General features: G+C 36.3%; 2 protein-coding genes and 1 long non-coding RNA gene across 4 annotated transcripts; 1 reads left to right on the forward strand and 2 right to left on the reverse strand.

Annotated features, from left to right (window-relative positions):
- Positions 1–1,027: 1,027 nt before the first annotated feature.
- LOC110794521 (protein PMR5-like) lies at positions 1,028–23,316 on the forward strand. Its single transcript, XM_021999497.2, has 5 exons — positions 1,028–1,496; positions 1,581–1,755; positions 2,990–3,168; positions 22,683–22,841; positions 22,959–23,316. Exons 1-5 carry the CDS (start codon positions 1,159–1,161, stop codon positions 23,305–23,307), a joined length of 1,200 nt encoding a protein of 399 aa, XP_021855189.1. The 5' UTR covers positions 1,028–1,158; the 3' UTR covers positions 23,308–23,316.
- On the reverse strand, positions 3,557–22,672 carry LOC130460124 (uncharacterized). Of its 2 annotated transcripts, XM_056827807.1 has the most exons (13): positions 22,001–22,672; positions 21,803–21,899; positions 21,609–21,704; positions 20,888–20,952; positions 13,947–17,936; positions 13,749–13,845; positions 13,555–13,650; positions 12,834–12,898; positions 5,896–9,885; positions 5,698–5,794; positions 5,504–5,599; positions 4,783–4,847; positions 3,557–3,791 (listed from the first exon to the last, which is right to left on the reverse strand). In XM_056827807.1, the coding sequence occupies exon 5, from the start codon at positions 17,921–17,923 to the stop codon at positions 16,712–16,714; it is 1,212 nt and encodes a 403-aa protein (XP_056683785.1). In that variant the 5' UTR covers positions 17,924–17,936; positions 20,888–20,952; positions 21,609–21,704; positions 21,803–21,899; positions 22,001–22,672; the 3' UTR covers positions 3,557–3,791; positions 4,783–4,847; positions 5,504–5,599; positions 5,698–5,794; positions 5,896–9,885; positions 12,834–12,898; positions 13,555–13,650; positions 13,749–13,845; positions 13,947–16,711. The 2 variants fall into 2 exon arrangements, with proteins under 2 accessions (XP_056683785.1, XP_056683786.1); XM_056827808.1 differs by lacking the exons at positions 3,557–3,791; positions 4,783–4,847; positions 5,504–5,599; positions 5,698–5,794; positions 5,896–9,885 and adding an exon at positions 11,608–11,842.
- LOC130460134 (uncharacterized) lies at positions 3,840–20,873 on the reverse strand. The gene is made up of 3 exons (XR_008920080.1): positions 19,996–20,873; positions 11,942–12,833; positions 3,840–4,782 (listed from the first exon to the last, which is right to left on the reverse strand). It is a non-coding gene; the product is annotated as an uncharacterized lncRNA (long non-coding RNA).
- Positions 23,317–23,412: the final 96 nt, after the last annotated feature.

Raw genomic sequence — 23,412 nt, forward strand, 5'->3', positions numbered from 1 at the left:
ATGTTTGAGGAAATGATTGCAGCATTTGCAAGTAATCACAAACAAAGCAAAAACAAGATGAACTAATTCAAAGTGACTAGAGAGATGAAAGTATGAACAACTGAACAAGTAAGAAATTCTACAATTATGGCTCTTTGATATACAAAGGGGTAAAAAACCAATGATGCCCTATGCATGAAGGTGAAGGAAAGCAAAGAACATTTGTAATTAAATCTTTTATGTCACAAAAGTAATCCATTGCTTTCTACAAGAACCATGCAGTTGTTCCTCTCTTCACATTTTGTGCTGATGTTAAGATTCTTATCATAAGCACATAGAAGTACTTTTCCCATGTATAAAAACCGGAATAATATTATACTCCCTGCTGTGAGCTGTCTGCCTGTCTTTGAGCAATTCATATTTTCCTTTTTTTATCCTTTCGTTTTAAAATTGCAACAATTGTCTAAAAAGAATGTTCGAAAACAATTGCAATATTTGACATCAAATTGTAATAAACTAACTTTATAGTAGCGCAAAAGGCCTCAAGGCTCTCAATCAGGGTGCGCTCTCCTTAACTTATATTGTAGCCCCGTCTTGCAATTTATCCCTCTTCTCCTCGTGTGAGAGGGTGTTAACGGGCCGAGTTGAGATCCTATTAAATATTAATTAATAAACATGTTTAACAAACTTTCCAGGTTTTATATGTTAAAAACAAAATTTCTACAGTATTTATGTACAAAAACTATTTTATACGGAGTAAAAAATATCAGTACTATAAAACTCGCGTTCATCCATGACTTTTCGAGCCGAGCTTTTTGATAGTTTAGGCTTGGCTTTGTAAGATCTCGAGTAGAATCCGAACTCGAGTCAAGTCTGCTCGAGTTGTAGACTTAAATCAAGCTTTATCCGACCCTAACTCGAATAGTTCACGAGCAAGATCGGCTCGATCACACTCATACTCACGTGTGCCTTTTACATTGTGACATGCACAAACATATTCTTTCCTTTCATAACAGTATAACACTCACTTAACACCAAATTCTCTCCCATATTTATTTTCCAAAGTATCTTTTTCTTTCTTTCTCTCTCTCTCACTTTTTTCCCCCTTCCAAAAACCTGTTTTCCAACTCTAAAAAAAGCCCTCCACAAATCCCATCAAACAAGAAAAAGCCTCTTAAAATGGCTTTTTCTTCATCATCTTCATACTCTGTATTTTTGTGCACAATTCTAACACTTAGCTTACATTTTAGACCAAATTCATCAGCTTTGTTAGTGAAATTAAGTCACCATTATAGAAATCACCACAAACTACAAAGCGAAAACCCAATAGTTCAAACTAACCAAACATATTCATGCAATCTTTTTGTAGGAAGTTGGGTTTATGATATTTCTTACCCTATTTATCAATTTTCTCATTGCCCTTTCATTGACCCTGAATTTAATTGCAAATTATATGGCCGTCCTGACTCTAATTACCTCAAGTACCGCTGGAAACCCGCCACTTGTGACCTTCCTAGGTAAGTCCAGATTGATTTTATTTGAACTAGTAATGACACCTGAATCAATTTTTTTATTAACTTATTGTTTACTGGGGATTTCAGGTTTAATGGGGTTGAGTTTTTGGAGAGGATGAGAGAAAGAACAGTGATGTTTGTAGGAGATTCATTAGGGAGAAATCAATGGGAGTCTTTGATTTGTATGATTTCATCTGCATTGCCAAGATCATCTCCTACCCACATTATCAAAGGGGACCCACTTACCACCTTTAAGTTCCTGGTAAGCATTTTTATTAACAAATTCAATTACTCCTATATTTTTGTTGTGTTTTTGTTTTTATTTTCTGCTTGAATGAGGCACAAGGGCATAATTTATTGTGTTTATGATTGTTGTTATAATACCAAGGAGTTGGCTCAAGTGATAAGCAGCTTGATGCCGCTTAAGGGAGGTCTCGGGTTCGAGCCTCGCCGTATGCAGAAATTCTTGTTGGGAGACTCACCCACCATAAGCAAGGTGTGCGACCCAGGTCGGACCCAGATGTAGTCGGAGCTAAGGTCCGGTGAACCGGGTATGCTATGCATAAAAAAAAATGATTGTTGTTGTTATAATGTTATGTGATGAATGAAAATATACTGGAAAGCAAAAAACACTCCTTTAAGTTAAAAGTGGAAACATTAACTTTATTTGAACGTTAATTACACCGATCAATGCATAATTTTCACACGATTTCAACTTAGAAAATACGGTTAAATGCTTATTTTGCTACCCTTGTTTCATACCGAAGATTTGGATGTATAGTTTTAAAATTTATTTTTGTATTGCATTATTGCAACATGAAGTGTAATTGAAATTATTATGTACAAATTTGGAACAAACTTCAAAAAATTTGTATGCTGGATGGAATGGAAGTCAAATATTTCTGAGAACAGTTGGGTCCAGTTTGAGAGTTCTGTTTTATGGAGGCTTGTGAAATCTGATCATGAAAAGAACAAGATTTTAAACTTTTTGACGTGATGCTTCTTCAATTATCAAATTTTCTTCATTTTAAGGCCCCACTACACTGATAACCTATTTGTTTTTTTGGCATGGATTACGAAAAGGTTATGGAGGAATAATTTAAAATACGGACTACTTCGTATTATCTTAACTAAATCTTTTTCATGTTATTGGTCATTTAAAATATCAGAGCATTATTAATCAAAAATATGTTGTACATAACTCCATAGTCTAAAAAGTTGCATGCCAAAATCAACTGACTGGAATAAACTTAAAAAATGAAGAAAATAGGATGGTTGAGCTTTGTGCAATTGTGCTACGAGTCAAACATGGAACATTGGAGTAACATGTTCTTTCTCCAAGGTTTATGTTGGAAGTCCCACAATTCAAACATATTCCATAAATTATCCAATCTTCTAATATTGTTTATTTTATGGGTTTGCTTAATTTAAGGAGACAGTAATTTTAAGATTATAAATATAAAAGTTAATTAGAAATGGGGGTGTTTTTGATGCAGGATTATGGAGTGACAATATCATATTATAAAGCAACATATTTAGTGGACATAGATATTGTTCAAGGCAAACGAATATTAAAGCTTGATGAGATTTCAGGCAATGGCAATGCTTGGCGTGGTGTTGATGTCCTCATTTTTAATACTGGTCATTGGTGGACCCACAAAGGATCTCTCCAAGGGTTAGTTCTTACTACTTCTATCCTAACTTTAAATAATACTCCTTCCTCGCACACCCTTGTCTAGTTGTCCACCATCTAAATTACGCTCCTCATCAACTTATGTTGTCGTGCATTCACACACATAAGCGCGCATGGTGCACTCGTTGGTATAAACTAAGGAGTAGAGCTGTCAAATCGGCTCATCAGTCGATTACGGATCGGGTATAATCGGATAACATAGTTGTACGAGGTCATTGTGCTTATTCAGATTGAAGAATGCGTGATTTTTTTTTTCTGGGTGTAACACCCCAACAATTCCCATTTTCTAAAATAACCCCTTTTTAAATATAACTGTAGGGAATTATCAAAGTATTATCGCCCGTGTGAAAACGTTACGGCTTATTCAGAATTTTGCAGCGGAAAACATAAAACTAACTTTTAGGTTCATAAATAATCTATTACATATTAGGTCCAAACCAATTAACTGAATTAAGGAAATACGAATAGTACGACAAATTTCAAATCCAAGTTAACAAATTAAATCACTTAATTAAACGAATAGAACTACAAGCTCTCTAATCCCGATCCCAATGATGCATCATCTTCAAACCTGTAGATGGGCAACGCTTATTGATCCTTAGAGACTGCTCACCAAAGATGGGTCATCACAGGATCAATAAGGCATAGCCATGATCAACACACACAAACAAAGCACGTAATCAGCAAAGCTGAGTACTACATACTAAAACAACAACAATCCTAGCATGATACTATCAAACCAACAACCCTAACATGATACTAATAAATATAAGTAAGGACAGACAAAACATAATAATTTGACGACCATACTCGACTAGGCTAAGCTAGACTTAATGACAATGATATTATTTTAGTTGAAATAGACAATGGACCGAGTTGTCCAACCAAAAGTCTTCCCCAAGGAAGACGAGGTACGGGCGCGACTCCGTAACCTCAGTGACCTGCGATATCGAGGAACGTTTGAATAAAAATAGAACACGGTGATCAATCCGGTCCCAGAAAAGGCCATGGGCTACCACCATGAACCCCAACTCCTGTTTGTCCGTCACTTCAGACGTGCACAGTCTAAAGCTATTGCTATTCGGTTTCACTTTACATGATTTACAAATTGAGATTCCGTTATGACTCAACCATTACATAAGACATACAATTCACATTTGTTCACAACTGTTTTTATCTTGGAATTAAGTAAGTGATCATAAAAGCATCAATCAAGACTCATTCCAATTTATCCAACCTTTCCTTTAACCATGAGCAACCCTGTATATGGGCATAAAGTTTCAACTTACTAAACAAGGTCCTCCGCCCTCATAAAGTAGTGAAAAGATAGAAAGGGAACAACAACCAATCGATCCAAACCAATCATATAGAATAATCTAGTGTTCCCAACCAACATGTTTGTATCAATCATCCATACTAACATGTTACAGTTCTCATAGTGCAAAATAAGTTCAATAAGTTTGTCCAACAGTATTAAACATGCACATTCAATATAACCCAGTTCGTCCATAATATCAACATAACCAAGTTCAACAACAAGATTCAACATGGTTTCAACAATTAGCACACATTCCAAGCACACAGGTATGTACGTACCTTGTGTAAACAAACTGATAGGCCACTTTAACACTTTCAAAAGTCGCCTAAAGAGAATTCTCCGCCTAAAACAACCAACAAATAATCCCAATAAATTCCTAATCATTGACAACCATAAGAAAGCATTCTAAATGCATCCTAAACATATTTAGAACTTTCCCCAATATCAAAACTTAAACATTTGATTTCCTAGAATCATGATTATTGAATTAGTGATTGAAATTCGTTGAAAACTTTTGCAAACATCGTACTTTAAATTTTCAGCAATATAATTTCATTTAAAAGCTTCACCATGGTCAATCTACGTTCCTAGTATCTCAACACAACCAATTCAATGATCCATACTCAACCCATCATGATTAATAATCATAAAAACCTTGAATTTCATACTTTAAATAATCAAAAATCAATATTTCAATGTAATTAGATAATCTGAAAATTAATAACTTTATTATAAAATCCATATAATCTCAAATTTATAATTTAAATCACAAAACCCATAACTTTAATTCAAGAAAACATAATTCAAGTTAATAAATTATGATTAAGCCCTAATCTTAATTTTAATTAATCAAAACTGAAAATTAATTCGTTTTTAATCTCAACATCAAATCTGAAAATCATATTTACCATAAAAATTATAAATTTAATTTAAGAACATAATCTAAATTAACAAACTTTAATTTAAAATAATTAGTTACTTAGGGTTTAAGAAAGTTACCAATTCAAGAAGGAGGAGAGAGAGTTGGCTGGCGGACAGAGGTGGCTTGCGGCAGGGCTGAGAGACGGCGGCACACGGTGGTGCTACTTGCGGTGGCTGCGCGAACGAGTGGTGGTCATCCACAATCAGTTGAATACACAACCACAACAAAAGAATAAAAGAGAAAAGAGAAAGGGAGGAGGAAAGAGAACTACCGGCGAGCAGGGACAAGGCAGCGGCGGCGCAGGCTGGGTGGCGACGCGGGGGCTGCGCGAGCAAGGTGGTGGTGAGAGCTGGTGGTCAGCGACGTGGCTGTTGGCTCGGGCAACAAAGAACGAGTGAGAAAGAGAGTCACACAAAAAGGAGAACGGAAGAGAAAGAAAGAAGGAGAAGGGGATGAAGCGGTGGCTTACCGGCGAGGTGGTCTGGCGGCCTTGGTGGCGTGCTCGTGGTGGTCGGCGGCTGGGCAGAGGGAGGAAGAGGAAGCAGGAAAGGAGAGAGATGGGTTTTGCCCTTTTTGGTTTTTACGTGAAGTAGGAATAGAGGGGTTTGGTGTTTTGTGTTTTGTGTTTTACATGGAGTAGAAGTATGGGGTTATGGGTTTATAATATTGGGCTTTATTCAATTGGGCTAGACTTAGGAATTTAGTTTTAGGATTCGAATCCAAAATCGGATAGGATCGTTTTCTAAATTTAATCGATTTTCGTAATTCGAATTCGTTTTAACGTAAAATTCGAAAATACATTTTGATTTCGTAAGTCATTAAAGTATTCAAAATGAGATAAAATAATTATATTTTAATTACATATTCATTTCTAAAATCCGCAAATTGTACTTAAATATATTAAATATACGTAAAAAATATAAACAATGTATAAAATTACGGGGGATTACAATCTACCCCTCTTAAAAGAAGTTTCGTCCCGAAACTTGACACGAAAATTCACCTATCTTTCCAAACTTTTCAACTCATTCTCATTGGAGAAATACTTGTGGCATTTATGTACACTCTTTTGCCAACTTAAAGTTTCTTGAATTACTCATGAACACCTATTTGTTACGCGAAGAATCTATTTACTTGCATCGACATGAATAATTTGCTAAAATAAGCATAAAAATGCATAAAAACACCATAAAATTAGGTAAAAAGCGCGAATTTATATCGTATTCTACCCCTCTTAAAGAAAACGAGTTACGCCCTCGTAACTCATCTCAGGGAATAACTTTGGGTATTTCCTTTCTTCAACGAATTCTGCCCCCAATACTATATTTTCACTAAAATCATCCCAACAAGTGGAACCTCTACACTTCTTTCCCATACAATGCCTCAACATGTGACATCTTACTGTTCGTATGGTAACTATCTTTCAAGAAATCCAATCGAATCTAGGTGGTTCCCCAGTTACTCTTAAAGTCAATAACACGGGCTCTCAACATATATTCCGTAGTTTGGTTAGTCCTCCCAGGCTGACCATCAATTGCAGGGTGGAAAGCAGTATATTTTTCGATGTTGTCCCCAAGATTCAACTGGGCCTTATTGCCAAAGTTTCAGACTTTTGTGCTCGGTAAGGATCTTACGTGTTGCCCTATAAAGGTAATGTCTCCAAATATTCGCAGGTAACACAATAGCAGCTAACTTTAGGTCATGGGTTTGGTAATTAGGCTTACAAGGTTTCAATTGACGCGACAACAGTTGCGGAGGTCAAATTCTCTTTTAAAATCTAGAAGCTTCCTCACTTTTCTCACTTCACTCAAATTTTGATTCCTTTTTCAACAAGTTTGCCATTGGTTTTGCTCTCTTCTAAAGTCTTCACAACCTCTTATAACAGTCAAATAGGCCTAGGAAACTTCAAATATTAGACACGTTCTTTGGAGTAGGTCACTCACTCACAGCTCGAACCTTAGCAGGATCTACAGACACTCCTTCTGCTCAACTTTCCTTTTCTACTGAACCTCATTACGCCTTTCATGGATTTATAACTCTTGGGCTTAAATCCTAGTATTTCACCAATTCATATATTCCCCTCTTTTCAAGACAACAAATTTCTAACAATCCTGGACCACTCGAATCTTCTCTTAATTTTACTCCCTTACGTAACGTGGTTTTCGATCAATATAGTCCTTCACTTTTCCACCGGTGTCACTTATACGCACATGACTTCAAGATTTGTGTACTTCATTCACATAAAACTAGATTCTATCTAAGCGTCTCCAAAGTAATCCTCAAGATTTCATTATGCTCTTTTCATTCCTTGAATAAATCAGGATACCATCAGTAACATAATAACGAACTTAATTCGGGATTCGTAGAAAATCTTATTCATCAAATCCATAATTATGGCAGGTGCATTGGTTAACCCAAAAGACATTACTCTAAACCCATAATGACAATAACGAGTCCTAATGAGGTCTTAGGTATATCTTTATCAGCTATCCTCAATTGGTGATACTTCAAACACAAATCATTCTTCGATAACACACTCGCCCAGTTCAATTGATCCAATAGATACTTGCTCTTGATGATGTTTAGCTCCCTAAAATCGATGCATAATTCCATACTCTTATCTTTCTCCTTAACAAACAACACAGGAGCTCCCCACGGTGATGCACTAGGCCTAATATATTCCTTGACCAAACAACTCTTGCAACTTTTTCTTAATTAGCTCATTTCAGGAGGTGTCATTCTATATGGTGCTCTAGATATATGCGTCATTCTAGGAACTAAGTCTATAGGGGACTCAACGGCTCTTAGCAAGTGGCATACCTGCAATCTCACTAGGAAACACATCCATGAATTCATTCACAGTTGGAACATCCTCGATCTTCATTCCGACTTCTTAACTCACATCTAGCTCCTACAGAAAAATAGTTCACACTCCTTATCATCAATTTCCTCACTTGCATTGCAGAAATAACCCCAAGGTTCTTGGTCTTCCCAAAACGTTTATATGAGGTCAAATTTCCAATAGGGTTCCTTATACTTAGTTTCTGAATTACAAACTCTAACTTGGCCCTGAACAAACTTAGCCAATCCATCCCCAAAATTACATATAGGTTTCCCAGATTAAACTCTATCAAATCGGAAAGAAAACGCAATCTTTTATCTTAAAAGGCGGATTCTTAAACAACTTGGTACACCTTATGGTTACACTAGTAGGTATACTAACAGGTAAATCAATTACTCAAAATCTACCAAATTCAGACTCTTAACAACAGATGACGAAACAAAAGAATAAGTTGCTCCCGAATCACATAATGTTTTAACTAGCACAGAGTTAATAGAAAAAGTACCATGAACTACGTCTGCAGAATATTCAGCTTCATTTCTAGACATCAAGAACGGTTTGCCCGGAGTCTTATTCTGGTTGTTGTTATCATTTGCGGGCTTATTATAGTTTCCTTGATTGTTTTGTGCCCCTCCAGGCTTTGAATCTTGTCTTCCAGACTGGTTAAACCTCACTTGATTTTCACTTCCATTACCATTTTGTTCCTTTTTCTGCTTGGTGAAGCACTCATACTCCCTATGGCCCCTTTTCTGACAATAGTTGCATGTCACTAATTCTCCCTTGCAGTTTTTACCAGGATGGTTGTTGTTGCATCTCTTACAGTGATGCACTCTCTCAGATTGGTTGCTATTGTTGTGCCCCTGATTGTTCCTCTGTTGAAAATTTCCATTTCCACCCTCATTCCTGTTCACTTTCGTACTTTTCTTGAAATTCCCTTGGTTTTTCCCAGCATTAAACTCTTTTCTTTTCTCCCCAACCACATTTTTCTTGTCCCTTCTAGACTGCAATTCATAAATATGGGTGGTTTTCTCACGCACATTATCTAGGGATGTAAAGGTTTCTCCATCTAATCCCAACTGAATCTCATCGGTCAACCCTTGCTCAAACCTCTGAGCCTTTAGCTCCTCAGTAGCTACCACCTCAGGTGCAAACCTCGACAAAGTTATAAACTTACTATAGTATTCAGCGATAGTCATACTCCCCATCCCAAGGTTTATGAATTCTTGCGCTTTTCGTTTTGTTATGAAAGGAGGATAAAACTTTTCCCTCAATGCAACAACAAATGAGTCCCAATTAAATCCTTCAACAACACTTAGCCTAGTTCCATTCTCTTTCCAGCATAGATCGGCCTCATCTTTTAGGTAAAGGACAGCTTGACCTATTTTCATATTTTCAGGACAGTTTACCACCCAAAATAGTTTTTCAAACTCCCTAATCCAGTTTTCTAGGAAGGTCGGGTCTGCTTGCCCCTTGAAGTATGGTGGCTTAACTTTCGCAAGCCTTTCAAACATGTCTCCTGCAGAATTGGGGCGCTCAGTTCTTTCCTGGGCTAGTTTTTCCGCCAAGAGGCGAAAGACAGCAGCTAGGTCATTACTGTTGGTCATCCTAGAACGCGACCTGAAATTAATATACTCTAATTCAGGTTCAAAACTTTACTTATATTATCCTCTAGCAATGTAATATCACACCAACATCCAAAATTCACATAAAATGAACAATCATCTACGAATGATATTTGCATGCAGAACATTCAGCTGAGAAACAAGGAATAACTTCAATCATCACGAATAATAAGGTTGAATAAAGAAGAAAACATTCCCCTTGCGTGCCCGTAATAAACTTTGATCCTTTGGATAATCCATAATCTAACTTTTATTCCTCAAAAGAATGTCGATAACAATCCTAAATATTAACACACACCTGTTCTCAAAATAAAGTAAAAAGGTTCTACGATATAAACATAAACTATGGTTGGGCGAATTGTCCAACATTTTCTCACACGCAACTAAATATGTAAGCAAAGTTAAAGGGAGACATCATCGGACTTGTCCTTTGATTCGTTATAATCGTCTAGGGTGAACAACTCATACTTAAGTTCATCATCATCATCCATATCACAATAATAAGCTTCTTTTCTTGGCCTTGAGGATCTTCGTAGACCTTGAAGTTGATGATTATTTTCCTCTAGCTCAGGCTCGGGCTCGGGCTCAGGTTCAGGCTCAAACTCAAACTCAATCTCAGGCTCAGAATCAGATTCAACCCTCAGAAAGGCTTTGTAGATATCCATTTTTGTTTGACCCACAGCACGGTCATACTCACGAATTGCCTCATCATCACTACCATATGCACTTGTTTTCATTACTTCGCGACAAATGTGCTATAGACTACGAATTCTACTGTCAGGTTCATAATTCATCACCTTTTCATCATCACTCATAATAAGATTGGAGTCACCATCACTTAGAACGATAGGGCTGGAGTCATCATCACTCAGAACGATAGGGTTAGAGTTGCTCCCTACTCTATTCTCTTCTATGTCAGACATGATTAGTGATCTATGACGATTAAACATAGTTTCTATGTTAGTAATTAGTACTCTCACTTACCGTACGATCCCACAATACACCATAAGTAAGAATAAATAGCAATCGCAAAGCATAGGAAGGACACAAACAGTTAGTAGGCAGATAAAGTACAATCATGTTGATATAATGCAAACACAATGCTTCTATTCTATATGCCCTTTCCTATACTACCCATCTCTCATAATAAATCATAGTAAAACACTGAAATGTTTAAAGAATAAAACAAGAATGAATAATAAAAACGATTTTTTTTATATATATATATATATATATATATATATATATATATATATATATATATATATATATATATATATATATATATATATATATATATATATATATATTTCGAATATATTTAATTAAATTTCGAAAAGAAAAGGAACGTACTTAATTCGAATAAATGAAAAGTTTCAAATTAATAAGTTAATTTCGAATTTAAATAAGAAATATAAATATGCTTTCAAACAAAATTAAAATGAATTTGGTCCCCCAAAAAAAAAGTACGCATTTTTTGAATGATATAATAAGTAGAAGCTCAATTCTAGGAAATTTGTTTTAGGAACCTAGCTAGTTTAGGCGCCTAATAATTTGAAAAGCAGACACGAAAATTCAGTAAAACCTTTAGCTCAAAAATACCACTTTGTAACACCCCAACAATTCCCATTTTCTAAAATAACCCCTTTTTAAATATAACTGTAGGGAATTATCAAAGTATTATCGCCCGTGTGAAAACGTTACGGCTTATTCAGAATTTTGCAGCGGAAAACATAAAACTAACTTTTAGGTTCATAAATAATCTATTACATATTAGGTCCAAACCAATTAACTGAATTAAGGAAATACGAATAGTACGACAAATTTCAAATCCAAGTTAACAAATTAAATCACTTAATTAAACGAATAGAACTACAAGCTCTCTAATCCCGATCCCAATGATGCATCATCTTCAAACCTGTAGATGGGCAACGCTTATTGATCCTTAGAGACTGCTCACCAAAGATGGGTCATCACAGGATCAATAAGGCATAGCCATGATCAACACACACAAACAAAGCACGTAATCAGCAAAGCTGAGTACTACATACTAAAACAACAACAATCCTAGCATGATACTATCAAACCAACAACCCTAACATGATACTAATAAATATAAGTAAGGACAGACAAAACATAATAATTTGACGACCATACTCGACTAGGCTAAGCTAGACTTAATGACAATGATATTATTTTAGTTGAAATAGACAATGGACCGAGTTGTCCAACCAAAAGTCTTCCCCAAGGAAGACGAGGTACGGGCGCGACTCCGTAACCTCAGTGACCTGCGATATCGAGGAACGTTTGAATAAAAATAGAACACGGTGATCAATCCGGTCCCAGAAAAGGCCATGGGCTACCACCATGAACCCCAACTCCTGTTTGTCCGTCACTTCAGACGTGCACAGTCTAAAGCTATTGCTATTCGGTTTCACTTTACATGATTTACAAATTGAGATTCCGTTATGACTCAACCATTACATAAGACATACAATTCACATTTGTTCACAACTGTTTTTATCTTGGAATTAAGTAAGTGATCATAAAAGCATCAATCAAGACTCATTCCAATTTATCCAACCTTTCCTTTAACCATGAGCAACCCTGTATATGGGCATAAAGTTTCAACTTACTAAACAAGGTCCTCCGCCCTCATAAAGTAGTGAAAAGATAGAAAGGGAACAACAACCAATCGATCCAAACCAATCATATAGAATAATCTAGTGTTCCCAACCAACATGTTTGTATCAATCATCCATACTAACATGTTACAGTTCTCATAGTGCAAAATAAGTTCAATAAGTTTGTCCAACAGTATTAAACATGCACATTCAATATAACCCAGTTCGTCCATAATATCAACATAACCAAGTTCAACAACAAGATTCAACATGGTTTCAACAATTAGCACACATTCCAAGCACACAGGTATGTACGTACCTTGTGTAAACAAACTGATAGGCCACTTTAACACTTTCAAAAGTCGCCTAAAGAGAATTCTCCGCCTAAAACAACCAACAAATAATCCCAATAAATTCCTAATCATTGACAACCATAAGAAAGCATTCTAAATGCATCCTAAACATATTTAGAACTTTCCCCAATATCAAAACTTAAACATTTGATTTCCTAGAATCATGATTATTGAATTAGTGATTGAAATTCGTTGAAAACTTTTGCAAACATCGTACTTTAAATTTTCAGCAATATAATTTCATTTAAAAGCTTCACCATGGTCAATCTACGTTCCTAGTATCTCAACACAACCAATTCAATGATCCATACTCAACCCATCATGATTAATAATCATAAAAACCTTGAATTTCATACTTTAAATAATCAAAAATCAATATTTCAATGTAATTAGATAATCTGAAAATTAATAACTTTATTATAAAATCCATATAATCTCAAATTTATAATTTAAATCACAAAACCCATAACTTTAATTCAAGAAAACATAATTCAAGTTAATAAATTATGATTAAGCCCTAATCTTAATTTTAATTAATCAAAACTGAAAATTAATTCGTTTTTAATCTCAACATCAAATCTGAAAATCATATTTACCATAAAAATTATAAATTTAATTTAAGAACATAATCTAAATTAACAAACTTTAATTTAAAATAATTAGTTACTTAGGGTTTAAGAAAGTTACCAATTCAAGAAGGAGGAGAGAGAGTTGGCTGGCGGACAGAGGTGGCTTGCGGCAGGGCTGAGAGACGGCGGCACACGGTGGTGCTACTTGCGGTGGCTGCGCGAACGAGTGGTGGTCATCCACAATCAGTTGAATACACAACCACAACAAAAGAATAAAAGAGAAAAGAGAAAGGGAGGAGGAAAGAGAACTACCGGCGAGCAGGGACAAGGCAGCGGCGGCGCAGGCTGGGTGGCGACGCGGGGGCTGCGCGAGCAAGGTGGTGGTGAGAGCTGGTGGTCAGCGACGTGGCTGTTGGCTCGGGCAACAAAGAACGAGTGAGAAAGAGAGTCACACAAAAAGGAGAACGGAAGAGAAAGAAAGAAGGAGAAGGGGATGAAGCGGTGGCTTACCGGCGAGGTGGTCTGGCGGCCTTGGTGGCGTGCTCGTGGTGGTCGGCGGCTGGGCAGAGGGAGGAAGAGGAAGCAGGAAAGGAGAGAGATGGGTTTTGCCCTTTTTGGTTTTTACGTGAAGTAGGAATAGAGGGGTTTGGTGTTTTGTGTTTTGTGTTTTACATGGAGTAGAAGTATGGGGTTATGGGTTTATAATATTGGGCTTTATTCAATTGGGCTAGACTTAGGAATTTAGTTTTAGGATTCGAATCCAAAATCGGATAGGATCGTTTTCTAAATTTAATCGATTTTCGTAATTCGAATTCGTTTTAACGTAAAATTCGAAAATACATTTTGATTTCGTAAGTCATTAAAGTATTCAAAATGAGATAAAATAATTATATTTTAATTACATATTCATTTCTAAAATCCGCAAATTGTACTTAAATATATTAAATATACGTAAAAAATATAAACAATGTATAAAATTACGGGGGATTACAATCTACCCCTCTTAAAAGAAGTTTCGTCCCGAAACTTGACACGAAAATTCACCTATCTTTCCAAACTTTTCAACTCATTCTCATTGGAGAAATACTTGTGGCATTTATGTACACTCTTTTGCCAACTTAAAGTTTCTTGAATTACTCATGAACACCTATTTGTTACGCGAAGAATCTATTTACTTGCATCGACATGAATAATTTGCTAAAATAAGCATAAAAATGCATAAAAACACCATAAAATTAGGTAAAAAGCGCGAATTTATATCGTATTCTACCCCTCTTAAAGAAAACGAGTTACGCCCTCGTAACTCATCTCAGGGAATAACTTTGGGTATTTCCTTTCTTCAACGAATTCTGCCCCCAATACTATATTTTCACTAAAATCATCCCAACAAGTGGAACCTCTACACTTCTTTCCCATACAATGCCTCAACATGTGACATCTTACTGTTCGTATGGTAACTATCTTTCAAGAAATCCAATCGAATCTAGGTGGTTCCCCAGTTACTCTTAAAGTCAATAACACGGGCTCTCAACATATATTCCGTAGTTTGGTTAGTCCTCCCAGGCTGACCATCAATTGCAGGGTGGAAAGCAGTATATTTTTCGATGTTGTCCCCAAGATTCAACTGGGCCTTATTGCCAAAGTTTCAGACTTTTGTGCTCGGTAAGGATCTTACGTGTTGCCCTATAAAGGTAATGTCTCCAAATATTCGCAGGTAACACAATAGCAGCTAACTTTAGGTCATGGGTTTGGTAATTAGGCTTACAAGGTTTCAATTGACGCGACAACAGTTGCGGAGGTCAAATTCTCTTTTAAAATCTAGAAGCTTCCTCACTTTTCTCACTTCACTCAAATTTTGATTCCTTTTTCAACAAGTTTGCCATTGGTTTTGCTCTCTTCTAAAGTCTTCACAACCTCTTATAACAGTCAAATAGGCCTAGGAAACTTCAAATATTAGACACGTTCTTTGGAGTAGGTCACTCACTCACAGCTCGAACCTTAGCAGGATCTACAGACACTCCTTCTGCTCAACTTTCCTTTTCTACTGAACCTCATTACGCCTTTCATGGATTTATAACTCTTGGGCTTAAATCCTAGTATTTCACCAATTCATATATTCCCCTCTTTTCAAGACAACAAATTTCTAACAATCCTGGACCACTCGAATCTTCTCTTAATTTTACTCCCTTACGTAACGTGGTTTTCGATCAATATAGTCCTTCACTTTTCCACCGGTGTCACTTATACGCACATGACTTCAAGATTTGTGTACTTCATTCACATAAAACTAGATTCTATCTAAGCGTCTCCAAAGTAATCCTCAAGATTTCATTATGCTCTTTTCATTCCTTGAATAAATCAGGATACCATCAGTAACATAATAACGAACTTAATTCGGGATTCGTAGAAAATCTTATTCATCAAATCCATAATTATGGCAGGTGCATTGGTTAACCCAAAAGACATTACTCTAAACCCATAATGACAATAACGAGTCCTAATGAGGTCTTAGGTATATCTTTATCAGCTATCCTCAATTGGTGATACTTCAAACACAAATCATTCTTCGATAACACACTCGCCCAGTTCAATTGATCCAATAGATACTTGCTCTTGATGATGTTTAGCTCCCTAAAATCGATGCATAATTCCATACTCTTATCTTTCTCCTTAACAAACAACACAGGAGCTCCCCACGGTGATGCACTAGGCCTAATATATTCCTTGACCAAACAACTCTTGCAACTTTTTCTTAATTAGCTCATTTCAGGAGGTGTCATTCTATATGGTGCTCTAGATATATGCGTCATTCTAGGAACTAAGTCTATAGGGGACTCAACGGCTCTTAGCAAGTGGCATACCTGCAATCTCACTAGGAAACACATCCATGAATTCATTCACAGTTGGAACATCCTCGATCTTCATTCCGACTTCTTAACTCACATCTAGCTCCTACAGAAAAATAGTTCACACTCCTTATCATCAATTTCCTCACTTGCATTGCAGAAATAACCCCAAGGTTCTTGGTCTTCCCAAAACGTTTATATGAGGTCAAATTTCCAATAGGGTTCCTTATACTTAGTTTCTGAATTACAAACTCTAACTTGGCCCTGAACAAACTTAGCCAATCCATCCCCAAAATTACATATAGGTTTCCCAGATTAAACTCTATCAAATCGGAAAGAAAACGCAATCTTTTATCTTAAAAGGCGGATTCTTAAACAACTTGGTACACCTTATGGTTACACTAGTAGGTATACTAACAGGTAAATCAATTACTCAAAATCTACCAAATTCAGACTCTTAACAACAGATGACGAAACAAAAGAATAAGTTGCTCCCGAATCACATAATGTTTTAACTAGCACAGAGTTAATAGAAAAAGTACCATGAACTACGTCTGCAGAATATTCAGCTTCATTTCTAGACATCAAGAACGGTTTGCCCGGAGTCTTATTCTGGTTGTTGTTATCATTTGCGGGCTTATTATAGTTTCCTTGATTGTTTTGTGCCCCTCCAGGCTTTGAATCTTGTCTTCCAGACTGGTTAAACCTCACTTGATTTTCACTTCCATTACCATTTTGTTCCTTTTTCTGCTTGGTGAAGCACTCATACTCCCTATGGCCCCTTTTCTGACAATAGTTGCATGTCACTAATTCTCCCTTGCAGTTTTTACCAGGATGGTTGTTGTTGCATCTCTTACAGTGATGCACTCTCTCAGATTGGTTGCTATTGTTGTGCCCCTGATTGTTCCTCTGTTGAAAATTTCCATTTCCACCCTCATTCCTGTTCACTTTCGTACTTTTCTTGAAATTCCCTTGGTTTTTCCCAGCATTAAACTCTTTTCTTTTCTCCCCAACCACATTTTTCTTGTCCCTTCTAGACTGCAATTCATAAATATGGGTGGTTTTCTCACGCACATTATCTAGGGATGTAAAGGTTTCTCCATCTAATCCCAACTGAATCTCATCGGTCAACCCTTGCTCAAACCTCTGAGCCTTTAGCTCCTCAGTAGCTACCACCTCAGGTGCAAACCTCGACAAAGTTATAAACTTACTATAGTATTCAGCGATAGTCATACTCCCCATCCCAAGGTTTATGAATTCTTGCGCTTTTCGTTTTGTTATGAAAGGAGGATAAAACTTTTCCCTCAATGCAACAACAAATGAGTCCCAATTAAATCCTTCAACAACACTTAGCCTAGTTCCATTCTCTTTCCAGCATAGATCGGCCTCATCTTTTAGGTAAAGGACAGCTTGACCTATTTTCATATTTTCAGGACAGTTTACCACCCAAAATAGTTTTTCAAACTCCCTAATCCAGTTTTCTAGGAAGGTCGGGTCTGCTTGCCCCTTGAAGTATGGTGGCTTAACTTTCGCAAGCCTTTCAAACATGTCTCCTGCAGAATTGGGGCGCTCAGTTCTTTCCTGGGCTAGTTTTTCCGCCAAGAGGCGAAAGACAGCAGCTAGGTCATTACTGTTGGTCATCCTAGAACGCGACCTGAAATTAATATACTCTAATTCAGGTTCAAAACTTTACTTATATTATCCTCTAGCAATGTAATATCACACCAACATCCAAAATTCACATAAAATGAACAATCATCTACGAATGATATTTGCATGCAGAACATTCAGCTGAGAAACAAGGAATAACTTCAATCATCACGAATAATAAGGTTGAATAAAGAAGAAAACATTCCCCTTGCGTGCCCGTAATAAACTTTGATCCTTTGGATAATCCATAATCTAACTTTTATTCCTCAAAAGAATGTCGATAACAATCCTAAATATTAACACACACCTGTTCTCAAAATAAAGTAAAAAGGTTCTACGATATAAACATAAACTATGGTTGGGCGAATTGTCCAACATTTTCTCACACGCAACTAAATATGTAAGCAAAGTTAAAGGGAGACATCATCGGACTTGTCCTTTGATTCGTTATAATCGTCTAGGGTGAACAACTCATACTTAAGTTCATCATCATCATCCATATCACAATAATAAGCTTCTTTTCTTGGCCTTGAGGATCTTCGTAGACCTTGAAGTTGATGATTATTTTCCTCTAGCTCAGGCTCGGGCTCGGGCTCAGGTTCAGGCTCAAACTCAAACTCAATCTCAGGCTCAGAATCAGATTCAACCCTCAGAAAGGCTTTGTAGATATCCATTTTTGTTTGACCCACAGCACGGTCATACTCACGAATTGCCTCATCATCACTACCATATGCACTTGTTTTCATTACTTCGCGACAAATGTGCTATAGACTACGAATTCTACTGTCAGGTTCATAATTCATCACCTTTTCATCATCACTCATAATAAGATTGGAGTCACCATCACTTAGAACGATAGGGCTGGAGTCATCATCACTCAGAACGATAGGGTTAGAGTTGCTCCCTACTCTATTCTCTTCTATGTCAGACATGATTAGTGATCTATGACGATTAAACATAGTTTCTATGTTAGTAATTAGTACTCTCACTTACCGTACGATCCCACAATACACCATAAGTAAGAATAAATAGCAATCGCAAAGCATAGGAAGGACACAAACAGTTAGTAGGCAGATAAAGTACAATCATGTTGATATAATGCAAACACAATGCTTCTATTCTATATGCCCTTTCCTATACTACCCATCTCTCATAATAAATCATAGTAAAACACTGAAATGTTTAAAGAATAAAACAAGAATGAATAATAAAAACGATTTTTTTTTATATATATATATATATATATATATATATATATATATATATATATATATATATATATATATATATATATATATATATATATATATATATATATATATTTCGAATATATTTAATTAAATTTCGAAAAGAAAAGGAACGTACTTAATTCGAATAAATGAAAAGTTTCAAATTAATAAGTTAATTTCGAATTTAAATAAGAAATATAAATATGCTTTCAAACAAAATTAAAATGAATTTGGTCCCCCAAAAAAAAAGTACGCATTTTTTGAATGATATAATAAGTAGAAGCTCAATTCTAGGAAATTTGTTTTAGGAACCTAGCTAGTTTAGGCGCCTAATAATTTGAAAAGCAGACACGAAAATTCAGTAAAACCTTTAGCTCAAAAATACCACTTTGTAACACCCCAACAATTCCCATTTTCTAAAATAACCCCTTTTTAAATATAACTGTAGGGAATTATCAAAGTATTATCGCCCGTGTGAAAACGTTACGGCTTATTCAGAATTTTGCAGCGGAAAACATAAAACTAACTTTTAGGTTCATAAATAATCTATTACATATTAGGTCCAAACCAATTAACTGAATTAAGGAAATACGAATAGTACGACAAATTTCAAATCCAAGTTAACAAATTAAATCACTTAATTAAACGAATAGAACTACAAGCTCTCTAATCCCGATCCCAATGATGCATCATCTTCAAACCTGTAGATGGGCAACGCTTATTGATCCTTAGAGACTGCTCACCAAAGATGGGTCATCACAGGATCAATAAGGCATAGCCATGATCAACACACACAAACAAAGCACGTAATCAGCAAAGCTGAGTACTACATACTAAAACAACAACAATCCTAGCATGATACTATCAAACCAACAACCCTAACATGATACTAATAAATATAAGTAAGGACAGACAAAACATAATAATTTGACGACCATACTCGACTAGGCTAAGCTAGACTTAATGACAATGATATTATTTTAGTTGAAATAGACAATGGACCGAGTTGTCCAACCAAAAGTCTTCCCCAAGGAAGACGAGGTACGGGCGCGACTCCGTAACCTCAGTGACCTGCGATATCGAGGAACGTTTGAATAAAAATAGAACACGGTGATCAATCCGGTCCCAGAAAAGGCCATGGGCTACCACCATGAACCCCAACTCCTGTTTGTCCGTCACTTCAGACGTGCACAGTCTAAAGCTATTGCTATTCGGTTTCACTTTACATGATTTACAAATTGAGATTCCGTTATGACTCAACCATTACATAAGACATACAATTCACATTTGTTCACAACTGTTTTTATCTTGGAATTAAGTAAGTGATCATAAAAGCATCAATCAAGACTCATTCCAATTTATCCAACCTTTCCTTTAACCATGAGCAACCCTGTATATGGGCATAAAGTTTCAACTTACTAAACAAGGTCCTCCGCCCTCATAAAGTAGTGAAAAGATAGAAAGGGAACAACAACCAATCGATCCAAACCAATCATATAGAATAATCTAGTGTTCCCAACCAACATGTTTGTATCAATCATCCATACTAACATGTTACAGTTCTCATAGTGCAAAATAAGTTCAATAAGTTTGTCCAACAGTATTAAACATGCACATTCAATATAACCCAGTTCGTCCATAATATCAACATAACCAAGTTCAACAACAAGATTCAACATGGTTTCAACAATTAGCACACATTCCAAGCACACAGGTATGTACGTACCTTGTGTAAACAAACTGATAGGCCACTTTAACACTTTCAAAAGTCGCCTAAAGAGAATTCTCCGCCTAAAACAACCAACAAATAATCCCAATAAATTCCTAATCATTGACAACCATAAGAAAGCATTCTAAATGCATCCTAAACATATTTAGAACTTTCCCCAATATCAAAACTTAAACATTTGATTTCCTAGAATCATGATTATTGAATTAGTGATTGAAATTCGTTGAAAACTTTTGCAAACATCGTACTTTAAATTTTCAGCAATATAATTTCATTTAAAAGCTTCACCATGGTCAATCTACGTTCCTAGTATCTCAACACAACCAATTCAATGATCCATACTCAACCCATCATGATTAATAATCATAAAAACCTTGAATTTCATACTTTAAATAATCAAAAATCAATATTTCAATGTAATTAGATAATCTGAAAATTAATAACTTTATTATAAAATCCATATAATCTCAAATTTATAATTTAAATCACAAAACCCATAACTTTAATTCAAGAAAACATAATTCAAGTTAATAAATTATGATTAAGCCCTAATCTTAATTTTAATTAATCAAAACTGAAAATTAATTCGTTTTTAATCTCAACATCAAATCTGAAAATCATATTTACCATAAAAATTATAAATTTAATTTAAGAACATAATCTAAATTAACAAACTTTAATTTAAAATAATTAGTTACTTAGGGTTTAAGAAAGTTACCAATTCAAGAAGGAGGAGAGAGAGTTGGCTGGCGGACAGAGGTGGCTTGCGGCAGGGCTGAGAGACGGCGGCACACGGTGGTGCTACTTGCGGTGGCTGCGCGAACGAGTGGTGGTCATCCACAATCAGTTGAATACACAACCACAACAAAAGAATAAAAGAGAAAAGAGAAAGGGAGGAGGAAAGAGAACTACCGGCGAGCAGGGACAAGGCAGCGGCGGCGCAGGCTGGGTGGCGACGCGGGGGCTGCGCGAGCAAGGTGGTGGTGAGAGCTGGTGGTCAGCGACGTGGCTGTTGGCTCGGGCAACAAAGAACGAGTGAGAAAGAGAGTCACACAAAAAGGAGAACGGAAGAGAAAGAAAGAAGGAGAAGGGGATGAAGCGGTGGCTTACCGGCGAGGTGGTCTGGCGGCCTTGGTGGCGTGCTCGTGGTGGTCGGCGGCTGGGCAGAGGGAGGAAGAGGAAGCAGGAAAGGAGAGAGATGGGTTTTGCCCTTTTTGGTTTTTACGTGAAGTAGGAATAGAGGGGTTTGGTGTTTTGTGTTTTGTGTTTTACATGGAGTAGAAGTATGGGGTTATGGGTTTATAATATTGGGCTTTATTCAATTGGGCTAGACTTAGGAATTTAGTTTTAGGATTCGAATCCAAAATCGGATAGGATCGTTTTCTAAATTTAATCGATTTTCGTAATTCGAATTCGTTTTAACGTAAAATTCGAAAATACATTTTGATTTCGTAAGTCATTAAAGTATTCAAAATGAGATAAAATAATTATATTTTAATTACATATTCATTTCTAAAATCCGCAAATTGTACTTAAATATATTAAATATACGTAAAAAATATAAACAATGTATAAAATTACGGGGGATTACACTGGGTCACTTCGATTTTTGTCAGAACGATTGGATTGGGCCAGTTTTTTTACAGCCCTACTAGGGAGCATCATTTGAGGGTACTCCTCGATTAGCAAAATGCCCTTAACTATATGGGAAGAAGACAATTAGTAAAAAAAAATATAGTCCGTGAGGTTGAATAAGTATAGGTTTTGAATGTGAAAATGTGATTTCTGGCAGATGGGATTATATGGAATCAGGAAGAATGCTGTATAAGGACATGGATCGTTTGACAGCCTTAGATCAAGGCCTGACGACGTGGGCCAGATGGGTTGACGCCAATGTCGACAGCACCCGAACCCGGGTGTTCTTTCAGTCCATCTCTCCCACACATTTCAAGTAAATTCTCCATCATCCCTCTCTCTTTCCCACTTGAACCCCAAAACAAATGATACTTAACTCTTCTACAGTATATAAGAGTACTGAATGATTTTTGTATATACTGTACTGTGGCAGCCCATCAGAATGGAGTTCTTCTGCAGCACTATCAATGACGAAAAACTGTTACGGCGAGACATCACCGGTCAGCGGAATGGTGTACGCCACTGATGGTTATCCTGCAGAGGATGCAGATAAAATGAGAGTAGTTGATACAGTACTTCAAGAAATGAGCTTCCCTATATATCTGCTTGACATTACACAGCTCTCGGCTATGAGAAAGGATGCACATCCTTCCATTTACAGCGGCGATCTAACCCCGCAACAAAGGGCTAACCCTCAAAGGTCTGCTGATTGTAGCCACTGGTGCCTCCCTGGCTTGCCTGATACTTGGAATCAAATTTTTTACACTGCATTGTTATATTAATCAAACCCCAGAAACCGGGAATGAAATTTATTGTCTAATTGTAATTTGTACAGTAGCAATACAACAAACTATCTTTGACTATACAAGAAATGTAGTATTAGAATT

This window comes from Spinacia oleracea, chromosome 1 (genome assembly GCF_020520425.1).
Source record: "Spinacia oleracea cultivar Varoflay chromosome 1, BTI_SOV_V1, whole genome shotgun sequence".
Taxonomy (NCBI): Eukaryota; Viridiplantae; Streptophyta; class Magnoliopsida; order Caryophyllales; family Amaranthaceae; genus Spinacia; species Spinacia oleracea.

Coding starts and splice junctions, on each gene's coding strand:
- LOC110794521 (XM_021999497.2), top strand. CDS start 1,159: ATGGCTTTTTCTTCATCATCTTCATACTCTGTATTTTTGTGCACAATT. Junction 1,497..1,580: donor GCCACTTGTGACCTTCCTAG/GTAAGTCCAGAT, acceptor TGGGGATTTCAG/GTTTAATGGGGTTGAGTTTT. Junction 22,842..22,958: donor ATCTCTCCCACACATTTCAA/GTAAATTCTCCA, acceptor GTACTGTGGCAG/CCCATCAGAATGGAGTTCTT.
- LOC130460124 (XM_056827807.1), bottom strand. CDS start 17,923: ATGACCAACAGTAATGACCTAGCTGCTGTCTTTCGCCTCTTGGCGGAA.